Genomic DNA, 12,256 nt, shown 5'->3' with positions numbered 1-12,256 from the left:
ATGTGCAGTGCAATATCCCTCTCTCTCTCTCTCTCTCTCTCTCTCTCTCTCTCTCTCTCTCTCTCTCTCTCTCTCTCTCTCTCTCTCTCTCTCTCTCTCTCTCTCTGAGTGTGTGTGTGTGTGTGTGTGTGTGTGTGTGTGTGTGTGTGTGTGTGTGTGTGTGTGTGTGTGTGTGTGTGTGTGTGTGTGTGTGTGTGTGTGTGGTAATAGAAATTCCATTTGAACTGTGTCTAGGCTGGAATTGTTGATAAAATAATTTAGTTGAAGTGTACAAACACAACATTTTAAAAACATATTAGGGTTAAATAAAGCTAATAGTTGCCCTGCTATATTTTGGATAATGATAAAACGATAAATAAGGTCTGGAGAAATAAACTAATCTTCCGAATGCAATCCTTTAATGGTGTTACTGGTTTAAATAACCATGGAATGCCGTCTATCAGGTTGTAACGTAGGCCTACAGTAACATTCACTTCAAAACTTATTTAATCCACTTTACGCGTGTTTAAAACGTGCAATCCATGGAGGCTTAATGACTTTTCGTGGGGTGTATGGATGCACGGTGGCACTAAAAAGAAACCGTGTCCCTCCCCTTGGCGAGACACCCCCCTGCCTCGCAGTCACAGAGCGGAGAGCAAGGAGCAAACTCAGAGCAAACTCTGACACGCGCAGCTTCCCCGTGCAACTCCAAATCTGGGATGTTCGCAGTTAATGGAAACACCGTGAAACTTCAGGTAAGAATAGCCCTTGTGGTGCTCCCCCATTTCTTTAACTTTCATATAATATCCATAACTATGACTTGTGTTTTTGGCGTGCATGTCCTGTGAACATGTAAACTCTTGACAAAGTTGAGGTGTCCGGTGCTGAGATTCAAGTTATGCGCTACAGATGTGATGGGGACACACACCGTCATTTTCCCCGAATAGCAAATGCGGTCTTGTGAAATCTAGAGTAGCCTAACATATAAAGCGTCGAAAACACTTGTATACAACAGTTTTCATCATAATAGTTTTATTCCATTAAATTTCACCGAATAGGCTGCAGTTATCATTCGTTGATATTTTTCAGTGTGGCGTCGACGCGTAACAGCGGTCAGTAGCAATTTGTTCTGAAATGACAGCTGATGGTTTTTAGAGGTCTTGACAGAGTTATCACTCTATTTCCTGAAGTACGTGTAGTAGGCACGGGCATGCCATCATTTTTAGTGCCTAATACACATTGGGTGATAATAACCATGGATGATAACGAGTGGTGTCACTCCCTAATGCATTTGCACTGAATTGGGAGTTTTGTGTGTCAGAGTGGGGCGTTATCTCTACATCCTAACAAGCACATAAAAGCGTTCCACCACCACATGTCTTCCATCAGGCTGATATGCCTATCACTGCTTCTGACCTACAGATAAGATACCGCAGATTTATCACCGCCACCACCACTCTTAAAAAGGGACGATCATAACCCGGAGTAAACACAGATGCTGGTTTCAACAGATGGGTCTTGCCATTCAATTATGACACCATCTATTAACATGTGTTAAAGTCAACACAAAACAATGGCAAAATCAGCGTGTGTCAACAATGTGTGTGCAACAAAGGAGGGGTAGCCTACCATAATCTACCTGGGTGAGCTAAATGTCAGTTGAGGGTCAGTCAATTGTATTGCATAGGTTCCCAGACAATGCTAGGACTGATGGCCAGTGTAAAGAATCTCTGAGGCACTTGTGTTCTTTTCATTACATGGGGGCTCATGAGTTGAAGAAGTGAAGCGCTGGAGTTAAAGTGGGGGCTGGAGGGATAGAGAGACAGAGGGTGACAGGGGAAAATGAGTGGGAGAGAGAAGAGGGAGGACATGGAAAGGGCTGAAGAGGTTTTACATCAATCTTGACATCTAAATGAGGGTCGTGGTGGGTTGTGGGTGTCTGACTGTATCCTGCATCAAAGCACAGCGCACCACAGGCTGCTGCGCGTTCATTTGTGAGCCTGATTGCTGGGTCAGAAGGCTCTGCCTGCCATAGCAGTGGGGACAGACTTTCACCGCTGAAGATTGAGGCAGGATAATCTGAAGCTATTACTGGCTTTTGTGTATATTTCAGGTTTCCTCATGAAAGGGAAAGTGTAGAAAAAAAAGTTATTCCAGTGAATTGATCATCAAGATTAGACTGTTTTGATTTGCTCTTTCCCACTACAAACATTTCTCTGGGGCTCCTAAAACTATGAGTGACATCACAACAGGCTCTTTGATGTTCCTTTTGAATGACAGTAATGTGGAAAACAGTTGCCTAGCAGAGGCTATCTCTGGCTGCGCACGAGCTGTGGAGACATGTTCAAGCAGGTTTTTCGCCATTGCACACATGTACGCACGCACACAAGGGCAGAGAGAAGGTGTCTTTTGAGGGAAATATAACATGTCAGTGTGGGCCGACTTTTTGCCCTGTGTAAATACCAAGCCACATGTTGACATCTGTCTGCCATTGTGTTTTACTTTGCGTGCCGTGCAGGCTTTGTTCAACAGCACTAGATGCCTTTTGTTACTGTGTGCACCAGCCCTCATGCGCAATGTTAGAGCTTCTTTTCTGGGCCAAGACTCACTAGCAAAAGAGACTACTGTCTCAGTGTGACTACCTGGGTAAAATAAAGGATAAAAACTAAATGGGTCCTATAGAGTAAATAAAGTAAAATAACTCTAACTATAAATGCTACTTGATGAGTAGAAAGTAGTTGGCAGCTGTATGTAGACTAATGTAGGCCTACTGTGAAGTTTTTAATGTACTATTTTTACCACATGCAAAAGTATTTTGCACCCAAACATCAATATATGGTTCGTATTAAATGTAAATAGGAGTATGCTATAGTACTTTACAGTGGAAAGCATTGTATATTCTGCAGCAGTTTAAAATGTGTGCGACTGACATAACGCGGCGGTGTAAGATCCCACTGGATATTTAAAAGGTTTAGCTGCCGTCTAACAGGAAAGCCAAATAGAAACCAGCTGCTCCTGGAAACCCAATATCTACAGGGTGTGAGACCACTTCGCAGAGTTTGTTCACACTTCAATTGTGTCTAAACATTCTGTGGCTTTTATTGACATATCCTGAGCAGGCCACTAAACAACCTGACTCCCCTGGCCATGTATTCCTATAACGAGTGGAATATTGAAGAAGGTGTAGCTCGCCAACAGTAAGCCTGCGCTGGCACTCTCCCTCTCTGTATGATGATTGAAGTGTGGCCAAGATGTGATGGAGTAAAATAGGACAATTTCACTCTATCACATCTAATGCAGCACTGTTTGGAATAGTTTTCCATAATATGCAGAAGTTTTAGATCATTTGTTTCATTTAGTACCTTAAATTTCAAATAGAAAAAAAGCCTTCAAAGGCTTAGGTAACAGCATATTGATCTTATAGGCTGGAGAAAACCTTAAAGGGGTATGCCACTATTTTGGGGCTTAATACAGTTAAAATCGTTGGCTGGGGTTTATACAGGTGGTAAAGTGTCTTATTTTTCATGTTAAGCGTTGTCTTGCTTTAAGACAAGTTAATATAAGGGAATATGTCGCTAAGCTTGTGAAAGTCAATGGATCCGTGTAGCATCCTACAATGCTTCACGGATACATTGACTTTCACTAGCTTAGCGACATATTCGCTCTTTTAACTTGTCTTAAAGCAAGACAACGCTTAACATGAAAAATAAGACACTTTACCACCTCTATAAACCCCAGCCAATGATTTTAACTGTGTTAAGCCCCAAAATAGTGGCATACCCCTTTAAAAGACAGTGTTGTTCCCCATTGTTATTTTTAGTGCTTTTGCATGCAAGGCAAGCGTTCAGAGACGGCTGTCTACCAGGTAAGTCGGGCAGTTTATATTGAGTCTGCGTCTCATTGTCGCTCGCCAGACTAATTGCCCGCCTAATATCCCCTTCCCCTGGCTGGAAAAACATCTCCGAGTCGGGCTTTGAACTGGGATCAGACCCAGCACCTGGGCCACTGTACCCCCACTGCACGACCGACCGACCACGGCCTGATTGGCTTGTCTGGTTATAATGAATGGCTTTCTCTGCAAAGTTGGCGCAGGGTGGCTAGACCAAAACAGTGCCATGAGAAATAACCCACACATGTGATATTGAAGGCCCATTTTGTTTGTGGCGGGGGGTTCTAAATGAAGCAAGCAAGAGTATTGGCCTATTTGTTGCTATTTGTTGTAATTACTATAATATGGCTATGTTGTCTCTATTACCACTAATGTCTTTGTCATAACAATGTTTCTAGTGTGTGTTTATTTATGTGTCAGCAAATTAGTTATAAGCTCTAGTTTTGATATGCCTTAAATTCTCTTACACAGTATTCCGAATGGCATAAACAGTCAGTCTTAATGAAATGCTCTATCTACAGAATACTTTTCCATTTTTAACATCCAAACCTGTTTGTTTAAAGGATTGAGCATATTGGGGTGTTAATTGTGAGTTGAAAGTGAAACACTACACATTTCATGTTTTATTGACCAGGGTGCTGACTGCTTACACGACTCTTCTCAAAATGTTTGGACTTCTCCCAGGGAACTGTTTGGCTTAATATAGAGGGGAGATTTACAGTCTTTTCTGTGGAATTTATTTCCACGGGCTTAAATATGGGTGCAAAATATCGGGCAGTTATTGCAAGTATGCATGCAAAGAAGGGGAATCCCGAGACCTCTATTAGTCCAGAGATTGAGTTCAGTCTTCACCAATATACACATCAACAAAGCCGACCCCACAAAGTTTAAACACTACGCATCTGGCTGTGCGGCATGAAATTGGCAGTGGTATGCGTGGTGGCTATGCAGCGCTGATGAATTGATATGTTTTCCTATGAGGTCCTCAGACCACCATGTGGCCCGGGGTAAAACTAGTTGGGCTTGATCTGGTCTACGCCGCCGGTCGTCCAGGATCGGATTAATGCACAGGCAGGATATGGCTGCAGCCTAGGGCCCCCCACCTGCCAGGGGGGCCCTGATTGACCAGTAATTAAAAATTGCACAATTGCACAATATACAATATTGAAAATAGTGTAGAGTACAGTTGGTAGACATGTTATCCTAGCTCATAATTATGGCGCTGTCTAGGCAAATTTGTCACGAAATTTGCCTTCTGGGGGGTGGGGGGGGCACAGCAACCTGTATCCTAGGGGCCCAGTGGCATCTTAACCCAGCCCTGCTGCTGCCGCCGTTCCGATGGAGCTATTTAGACTGCATGAGGGAGCATGACAGGGAGTATGCTGCACGCTGTATCTAACATACCTCTCGCCCGCTTCTCAATGCCACAGGTTCACAAAGGCCAGTGATCAAAGGGAAGCCGGACTACAGAGCGAGCCCTGTTTCGAAAATTCCCGGCCGGACTCTCGGATTTTATAGAGCATTTCAAGTCATTTCCCCCTAGAGAGAGAAAGCCAACCCAGAGACCTGTCAAGACCTCCAGAACTTCTGTTTCACAAAATCAGCCAAGGAATAAAACAAGAAAAGAAAGAAAGTTAGACATTTTGGAAGAAATAAAAAAAAAAAAAATGTCCTGCTCGGGGCTGAAAGGAGGAGCAGTGTGGCTGTGGTGGTGCGTGGTGGCTGTCTGCTGGGTGGCAGATGTGAGCTGCCAGACGAGGGACTGCACTGGGGTGGATTGCCCCGCCGTCACAGACAACTGCATCGAGGAGGTGCTGGAGCGAGGCGCCTGCTGTGCCACCTGCCTGCGGCGGGGCTGCGCCTGCGAGGGCTACCAGTACTACGACTGCCTGAACGCCGGCTTCCGCCAGGGCAAGGTGCCCGAGGGCGAGTCCTACTTCGTGGACTTTGGCAGCACCGAGTGCTCGTGCCCGGCGGGCGGCGGCCGCATCACCTGCCACTTCATCCCCTGCCCGGACATCCCGGCCAACTGCATCGAGGTGTCCACGCCCGCGGACGGCTGCGCCCAGTGCGAGCGCGTGGGCTGCGTCCACCACCACGGCCAGAAGTACGACGCGGGGCACACCTTTCGGATGAGTGCCTGCGAGGTGTGCCATTGCCCCAATGATGGCGGCAAGCTCATGTGCTCCCCGGTGCCAGACTGCGAACCCGAGAAGGCCTTGAAGAAACCCACGCTGACCTCCACGCCAGAGGACAGCAGGCACCACCGCGAGGGGCACCGTGAGGGGACCTTCAGTAACTATCTACCCCTCTATAGAGAAGACCCCACCGATTCGCCCGTGGACGAAGAGTACGACTACCCGCTAGACTTCACCACGGCGGACCCTCGAGAGGCGGTCGAGCCGGCCGAGCCAGAGCCGACCTCCTCCTCCTCCTCCTCCTCACCCCATGAAGACACCCCCTCTGAAGCGCCACTTTCCCACGATCCCCTCAGCAGTGACGGTGCCAAGCAGGAGCTGAGGGAGGCGCAAGGGGTGTACGAAACCAGAGACGCACCAGCACCAGAGCACTCGGCAGCAGCAGACCACGCGAGAACGACGACGACAACAACAACGACAACGACAACCACTAAAGCGCAGGCCCCACCAAAGCACCAGGGGCCCTTTGAGGGACAAAGCCGACGACATGTCGAGACGCAGAGAGGGCCCCCCCAGAGGGAGCAGCAGCAGCCCCGGACCGCACATGGTGAGAGGGAGGCCAGGCACAAGGCCCAGCACGAGCACGAGCACAGGAACAGGAATAGTGCGCCGCCACCGCCCAGCCAGGAAGACTCCCAGAGCACCGGCGACGGCGGCCGTGATCTCAACGCCTTGGCCTCCCACAACGACCAGAATGCCCTGCCCGCACTCCGATTCAGCCCCTCCAGGGCGCCGCCGCCTGTGAACGTGAGAGAGGATCAGGGGAACCCTCCGCGGAGGCAGTCCCAGACGCTGCTCACCCACCACCACACGGAGCAGGAGCAGGGGCAGGAGGAGGCGCAGGAGGAGACGCAGGAGCAGGAGCAGAGCAGCCCTCATTCCCACCAGCGTAAGTGATAACCTCCCTCTCCTTATCTCCCTGTTCACACACACACAGCCCAGAGGGGGCGGGGGATTGGGGGTTTGGGACTGGTGTGGGGGTCGGGGTGTGGGTGTGGGTATGGGAGGGATGAATGTTCAAGTCACGCAAAAGTCATGTCGACCTTAAATGGAACTGCCAGCGGTTTCCTGGGAATTTGCTGCTATACTCTTTATCTCTCAAAGACAGCATTGAATTGATTAAATTAGTATGACATGCGGTGTGCTTCTACTACTAACATTGCTGCCTTTGAAGTATTACAAAGTATTTTTTTCAAATCACTGCACATTGTGTGAGCTTTATTTGGCCTTAAATGCAATGAATGATATTAATATCTTAGGTGACCATATCCTGTGTTTGTCGAGAAAGGTCATGTTTTAATGTCATCTCAGCTGGCATGGCTCCTTCCCGTAAAAACCTCGCAAGGGGTTTAACATTTTTATGAACATTCCTGTTTTAATTTGACAGGCATCTTTTACAGCCTAACAACATTCATACCCCAGTCTTACACATGCTCCTTTATAAAGCATGACAGTAAATCACATAGCTACTGTATTTGCCTCTCAGCAATTTCAAATGCTACATGAAGTGTGATATTTGACATTTGTCTCTACATTGCTGCAGTAATAAGGAATGAAATGGAAAAGTATTATGCCATTATTTATTATTGGATGTAATTTCCAGGGGCTGGTGGGTGCCATCATGTCCCCATTATATAATACTCGTCATTACCAAGAACATTGGTTGTTGTCAGCTCTGAGACATAAAGCGCCCCCACGGGGATCATGTGAATACAAGGGAACATCCTGAGCCGCACCTGCGAGTGGATGGATAGCATATGATCAAGGCCGGATTAATGCACAGGCTAGATATGGCTGCAGCCTAGGGGCCCCCACCTGCAAGGGGCCCCCCTGATTGGCTAAAAGTGAAAAATTGCAGAATTGTGACAAGATGCAATATTGAAAAATGTAGTGTTGAGTACAGTTGGTAGACATGTTATCATTAATATCTGTCTCGTAATTATGACTTTGTGTATGGGTATTTGTTGTGAAATTCACCTTCTGGGGAGGGGGGGCACACAGCAACCTGTAGCCTAGGGGCCCCAGGTCATCTTAATCCGGCCCTGCATATGACGAACAGATTACGGGTCTGCAGAATGGATTGGTATGTACAGGGTACGAGACAGGCCTAGTCATTTTTAAGAGGAACAAATTCATCCAGTCTGTCTCTATCTCTTTCTCTTTCTCTTTCTCTCTCTCTCTCTCTCTCTCTCTCTCTCTCTCTCTCTCTCTCTCTCTCTCTCTCTCTCTCGCACTCTCTCTCTCTCTCACACACACACATTCAGACCTTCAGCAGGTTGCTCTGGATTTGGTTGTAAATTTAAACGACTTTACTTCCCTAGTTTTACTGTAGCTGTCTTTTGATATGCTTGCACTGAACTTATCCTCCTCATACAAGACAAAGGAATTCTAAAATGCCTTGTCTGGTCAAATACAGCCGATAGTCGCCATTTGAATAGTGTGTGTGTGTCCTGCACACAAGAAAGTGATCTAGGCGCTTTCTGGGAAGTTGAGCAGACTTTTTACGGCGTGGGCTTGGGACAGAGGGGGGTCTGCTATATGCACACACAGCAGTACAGGGCTACGACGTGGACTTAGTGACAAACAACTTTCCTTTGGCGTTGGAATCTAAAGGGGCTCCCCAGCTAAGCGGCACGCATGCGGAATGTATACATCTGGCATCTTAGGCCCCTGGTGTCAACTGCGTGCCTGGGAGAAAGAGTGTGTACTGTGGGATCAGTAAACAGTCGTCTCGCCCCTCATAACCCACATTATGTGTGGGCGCTCTCTCTCTCTCTCTCACTCTCTCTCTCTCTCTCTCTCTCTCTCTCTCTCTCTCTCTCTCTCTCTCTCTCTCTCTCTCTCTCTCTCTCTCTCTCTCTCTCTCTCTCTCTTTCTCTGCTGTGTTCCTTCCCCACTGTCCAGGCCTGTTTTTAATACCCCCTTGTTTCAGCACCTGGCCTCCATAGGAATGTATGGAGTTTTTTCCCCCTTCTTCTTCTTCTTCTTTTTCTTTAGGGTAACACTTGGCGCGGGGTGTTGATAGACCTGGAATACCTGTCATCCACATTCCATAAGCGTACTAACTACCTCGGAGGGGCCTCCCCCAGGGGTCTTATCGCCTCCTGCTCGTGTCAGTGGAAAATGATGAAACATAAGTGCCTGCTGGGGGTCAATACGTAGCGCGAAAACCTGGTTTGCGTGTTTACATACAACGGGGAGGCCCCCTGACACTGACCCAAGGACGCTTTCGCTAACGTGACATGAGTAAATTTGTCATTAGCGTTTGTCACACAGACGATAATCTACTACAACCTCACCTCAGGGTGTGTGTGGGGGGGGGGGGTGTGAAGGAGCGACCGGTAGGACAACTTGGCCGAGTGCCAAAGCGTAGCATGATGGGGTTGGTGAAGATGATAGGTTCCATACTGTCTGCTTTACGTACGACCTGCCCACAACCTTGCCCCCGCAGGAAGGTGATGAGAATCTGCTATCTGTGGAGAGGAGAGGGGAGAGGGGAGAGGGAGTCCTCTGGGACCGTGATAGCCGGACGTTGAGGGGCTTCTGTTGGCCAGGCTGGCCCCAGCACTCCTGGAGGTCAGTGAGACAAGGAGGAGGAGTGGGGCAGTATGGGAGTGTGGGGGGCAAGCGTAGAGGAGGATGACACAGGAAGAGGCACTCATGATGATAGTGTTCCGGAAGGATCTCTTTACTGCACTGCTCAGCCTGGTTAACGGTGGAAATTCTAGAACAAACATGGTGAGACAGAGGAAGAATACACAGAGAAGAAAGCACTAGAACCAGAAAGTCTAAGAAAATCGTATCGACTCTCTCTGTAAGAACACTCTAGTGCTCCAAAATCTTCCCAGTGTTCTAGAAGCTTGATGCGGAAACCTTCAAAAAAAAAAAAAGTGATGTCCAGGTCTAGACAGTCTCCGTGAAGCTTTGTAGGGGTTGCCAATTTAAAACCCGGTTAGGTCCTAGTCTAGACTGTTTCCTGAAAGCCTCACTGATTAATCATGATGTCTTACAAAGACCACGTTTAACATGATCACGTCTTTATCATTTAGTGATAACCTTAACATTCTTTTCCAAAAAGATTATCATCTATTGTTATATTAAGAGTCTTAAATGACCCATTTTAATCTTAAATGACCCATTTTAATTCTTATTCTCAAAACATCCATCCTAATCTTCATATCTGAGTTGTGCAGTGGTACTATTACTGTGCTATGTTGCATTTGGCACATTTGCATGCACCTGGCTCTGAACCAACACCAGACCAGTGTTGGGGAAAGTTCATTTTCTACAGGAACTAGTTCAAAGTTCACATATTTCAAAATGAACTATGGTAGTTTGCTCATAGTTCATAGTTGTTTATAGTTAAGTTTACTAGTTCCTTCATAGTTCCATAGTTTCAGTTTTTTTGAAAGAGGTTGGTGCGAACTATATTGTTCAATACAGTTGGCTTAGCCTATGTACACACATAAAGCAATTATTTTTCATTAGAACAGTGAAAATACATGTGTTAGATGTCATCTTATATTATTATTGGGGCTCTTTGCAATGTACTGGGCTGGATTTGTGGCACCCTATTAAACGAAGGCGCATGTGATTAATTTGCAAGGCACCAGAATTAACTCGATCATAGTTTGTTCATCAGACAGTAAATAGTTTGTATTTAGTTGAATGAACTTGTTCAGGTACAACACTGCACCAGACTCTCCACTAGACATTAGACACTTTTATATTATGCAGTTCTAGGTTCTATGGCACTAAATTTGCATACACTGTAGAACGCTGATGGAAATGTTTTAGTACGTTTTTGTATTAGCACGGTTCTTCATGTAGGCCGAAGGTGGAGTGAGCAGTCTCTGGGAGAGGTCACAAAAACACTGTATCTCCCTGTCTTTCGCAAACACGCCCTAGTTACTGTAATAACACGAGCAAAGAGTCCTCATCTAAATGATAGCAGTAGCTTATTCTATAAACTCTAAAGGCAAGATAAATTGTCTTGTGAATTGGATGTTGACAGGTTGGACTGTAGAAGATTCCCTAGTAGAAGTAACTTAAAGGATAACTCCAGCCAATTTCAACATGCAGTTGTGATGCTCACACTACCCTGGACTTGTCAGTACCTGAGATATTTTTTTTCTTCAGCCTTTTCCGAGATCCTGGTCATTGTAATTGTGCAGTTGTTTGTTAATTTTTTTTTTTAATTATTCCCAACATCAGCAGACATGCAACATCAGCAGACAACTAGCAAACAGCGATACCTTTTGGGAAAATATTTGGAATTGGCCTATGCTAAGAAAGTTTTTAATGTAAACAAAATCTGCCCTATAAGAAAAGCTCAGATCTCGGAAAGGGCTGAGTCACAAAATGCAGCGTCACAGGGTACTGACAAGTCAAGGGTAGTGTGAGCAATACATCAACATATTGAAATTGGCAGAACTGCTCCTTTAATTGCCTCTGTCCAGCCAAAATGCAAAGCTCATGAACCAGGAAGCAAAAAATGAATAGTGTGGCGTTGAAAACAATAGGGACTGTGTCATATCTCTGGCAGACACGGCATAGTTATTAAAAAAAAACATGAGCAAAGAGACAGCTGATTTGTATGCACTACGAAAATGATGGGTGACTATTTTCCCTCACGACATTGTCTTTCAAGGATGCCCCCCACCCACCTCCCCCATCCATTCATTCATTTTCTCAACTGACTCTGGGGGCCGCGCTCTGCTCTGTTCTACATCAGGAGGCCAATCCACAGAACACTCCCTCCTCTTACTCAGGCTTCACTTCCAACTGTTACCTCCCATTCTTCATTTTAAGGGAAAGAGGATGCAAACCGTCACATTTGCTCTCTGTCTCTGTCTCTGTCTCTGTCTCTGTCTCTGTCTCTGTCTCTGTCTCTGTCTCTGTCTCTGTCTCTGTCTCTCTCTCCATCTCTCTCTCTCTCTCTCTCTCTCTCTCTCTCTCTCTCTCTCTCTCTCTCTCTCTCTCTCTCTCTCTCTTTCTGTCTCTCGATCTCTCTCCCCTCTGTCTTTCTTTTTCCTTCTTTCCCCCTCTCCTCAGACATCTGTCTCGCACATCTTAAGTCTTCTCTCCTTCAAGAGCATTTTATTAGTAGTGTTGTTCATCTATAATTTAGTATGATGGGGCTGCCCCAGAAAATCCCTCTGCCAAGGCTGAAGTGGCGGATGCATGCTTG

The 12,256-nt window shown here is 46.3% G+C and overlaps 1 protein-coding gene across 2 annotated transcripts in view; it reads left to right on the top strand.

The window, feature by feature from the left end:
* The first annotated feature begins 641 nt into the window (after positions 1 to 641).
* LOC134456627 (fibulin-2-like) overlaps positions 642 to 12,256 on the top strand; it is a 60,386-nt gene continuing 48,771 nt past the window's right edge. For both annotated transcript variants that reach the window (XM_063208047.1, XM_063208045.1), the window contains exons 1-2: positions 642 to 734; positions 5,299 to 6,955. In XM_063208047.1, the coding sequence (XP_063064117.1) occupies positions 5,536 to 6,955 (1,420 nt within the window). In that variant the 5' untranslated portion in view covers positions 642 to 734; positions 5,299 to 5,535. The remainder of the gene's footprint in view (positions 735 to 5,298; positions 6,956 to 12,256) is intronic.

Source organism: Engraulis encrasicolus, chromosome 10 (genome assembly GCF_034702125.1).
Source record: "Engraulis encrasicolus isolate BLACKSEA-1 chromosome 10, IST_EnEncr_1.0, whole genome shotgun sequence".
NCBI lineage: Eukaryota > Metazoa > Chordata > Actinopteri > Clupeiformes > Engraulidae > Engraulis > Engraulis encrasicolus.
Note: the sequence above shows the minus strand (reverse complement) of the source record. Positions and strands in the feature narration are given on the sequence as shown.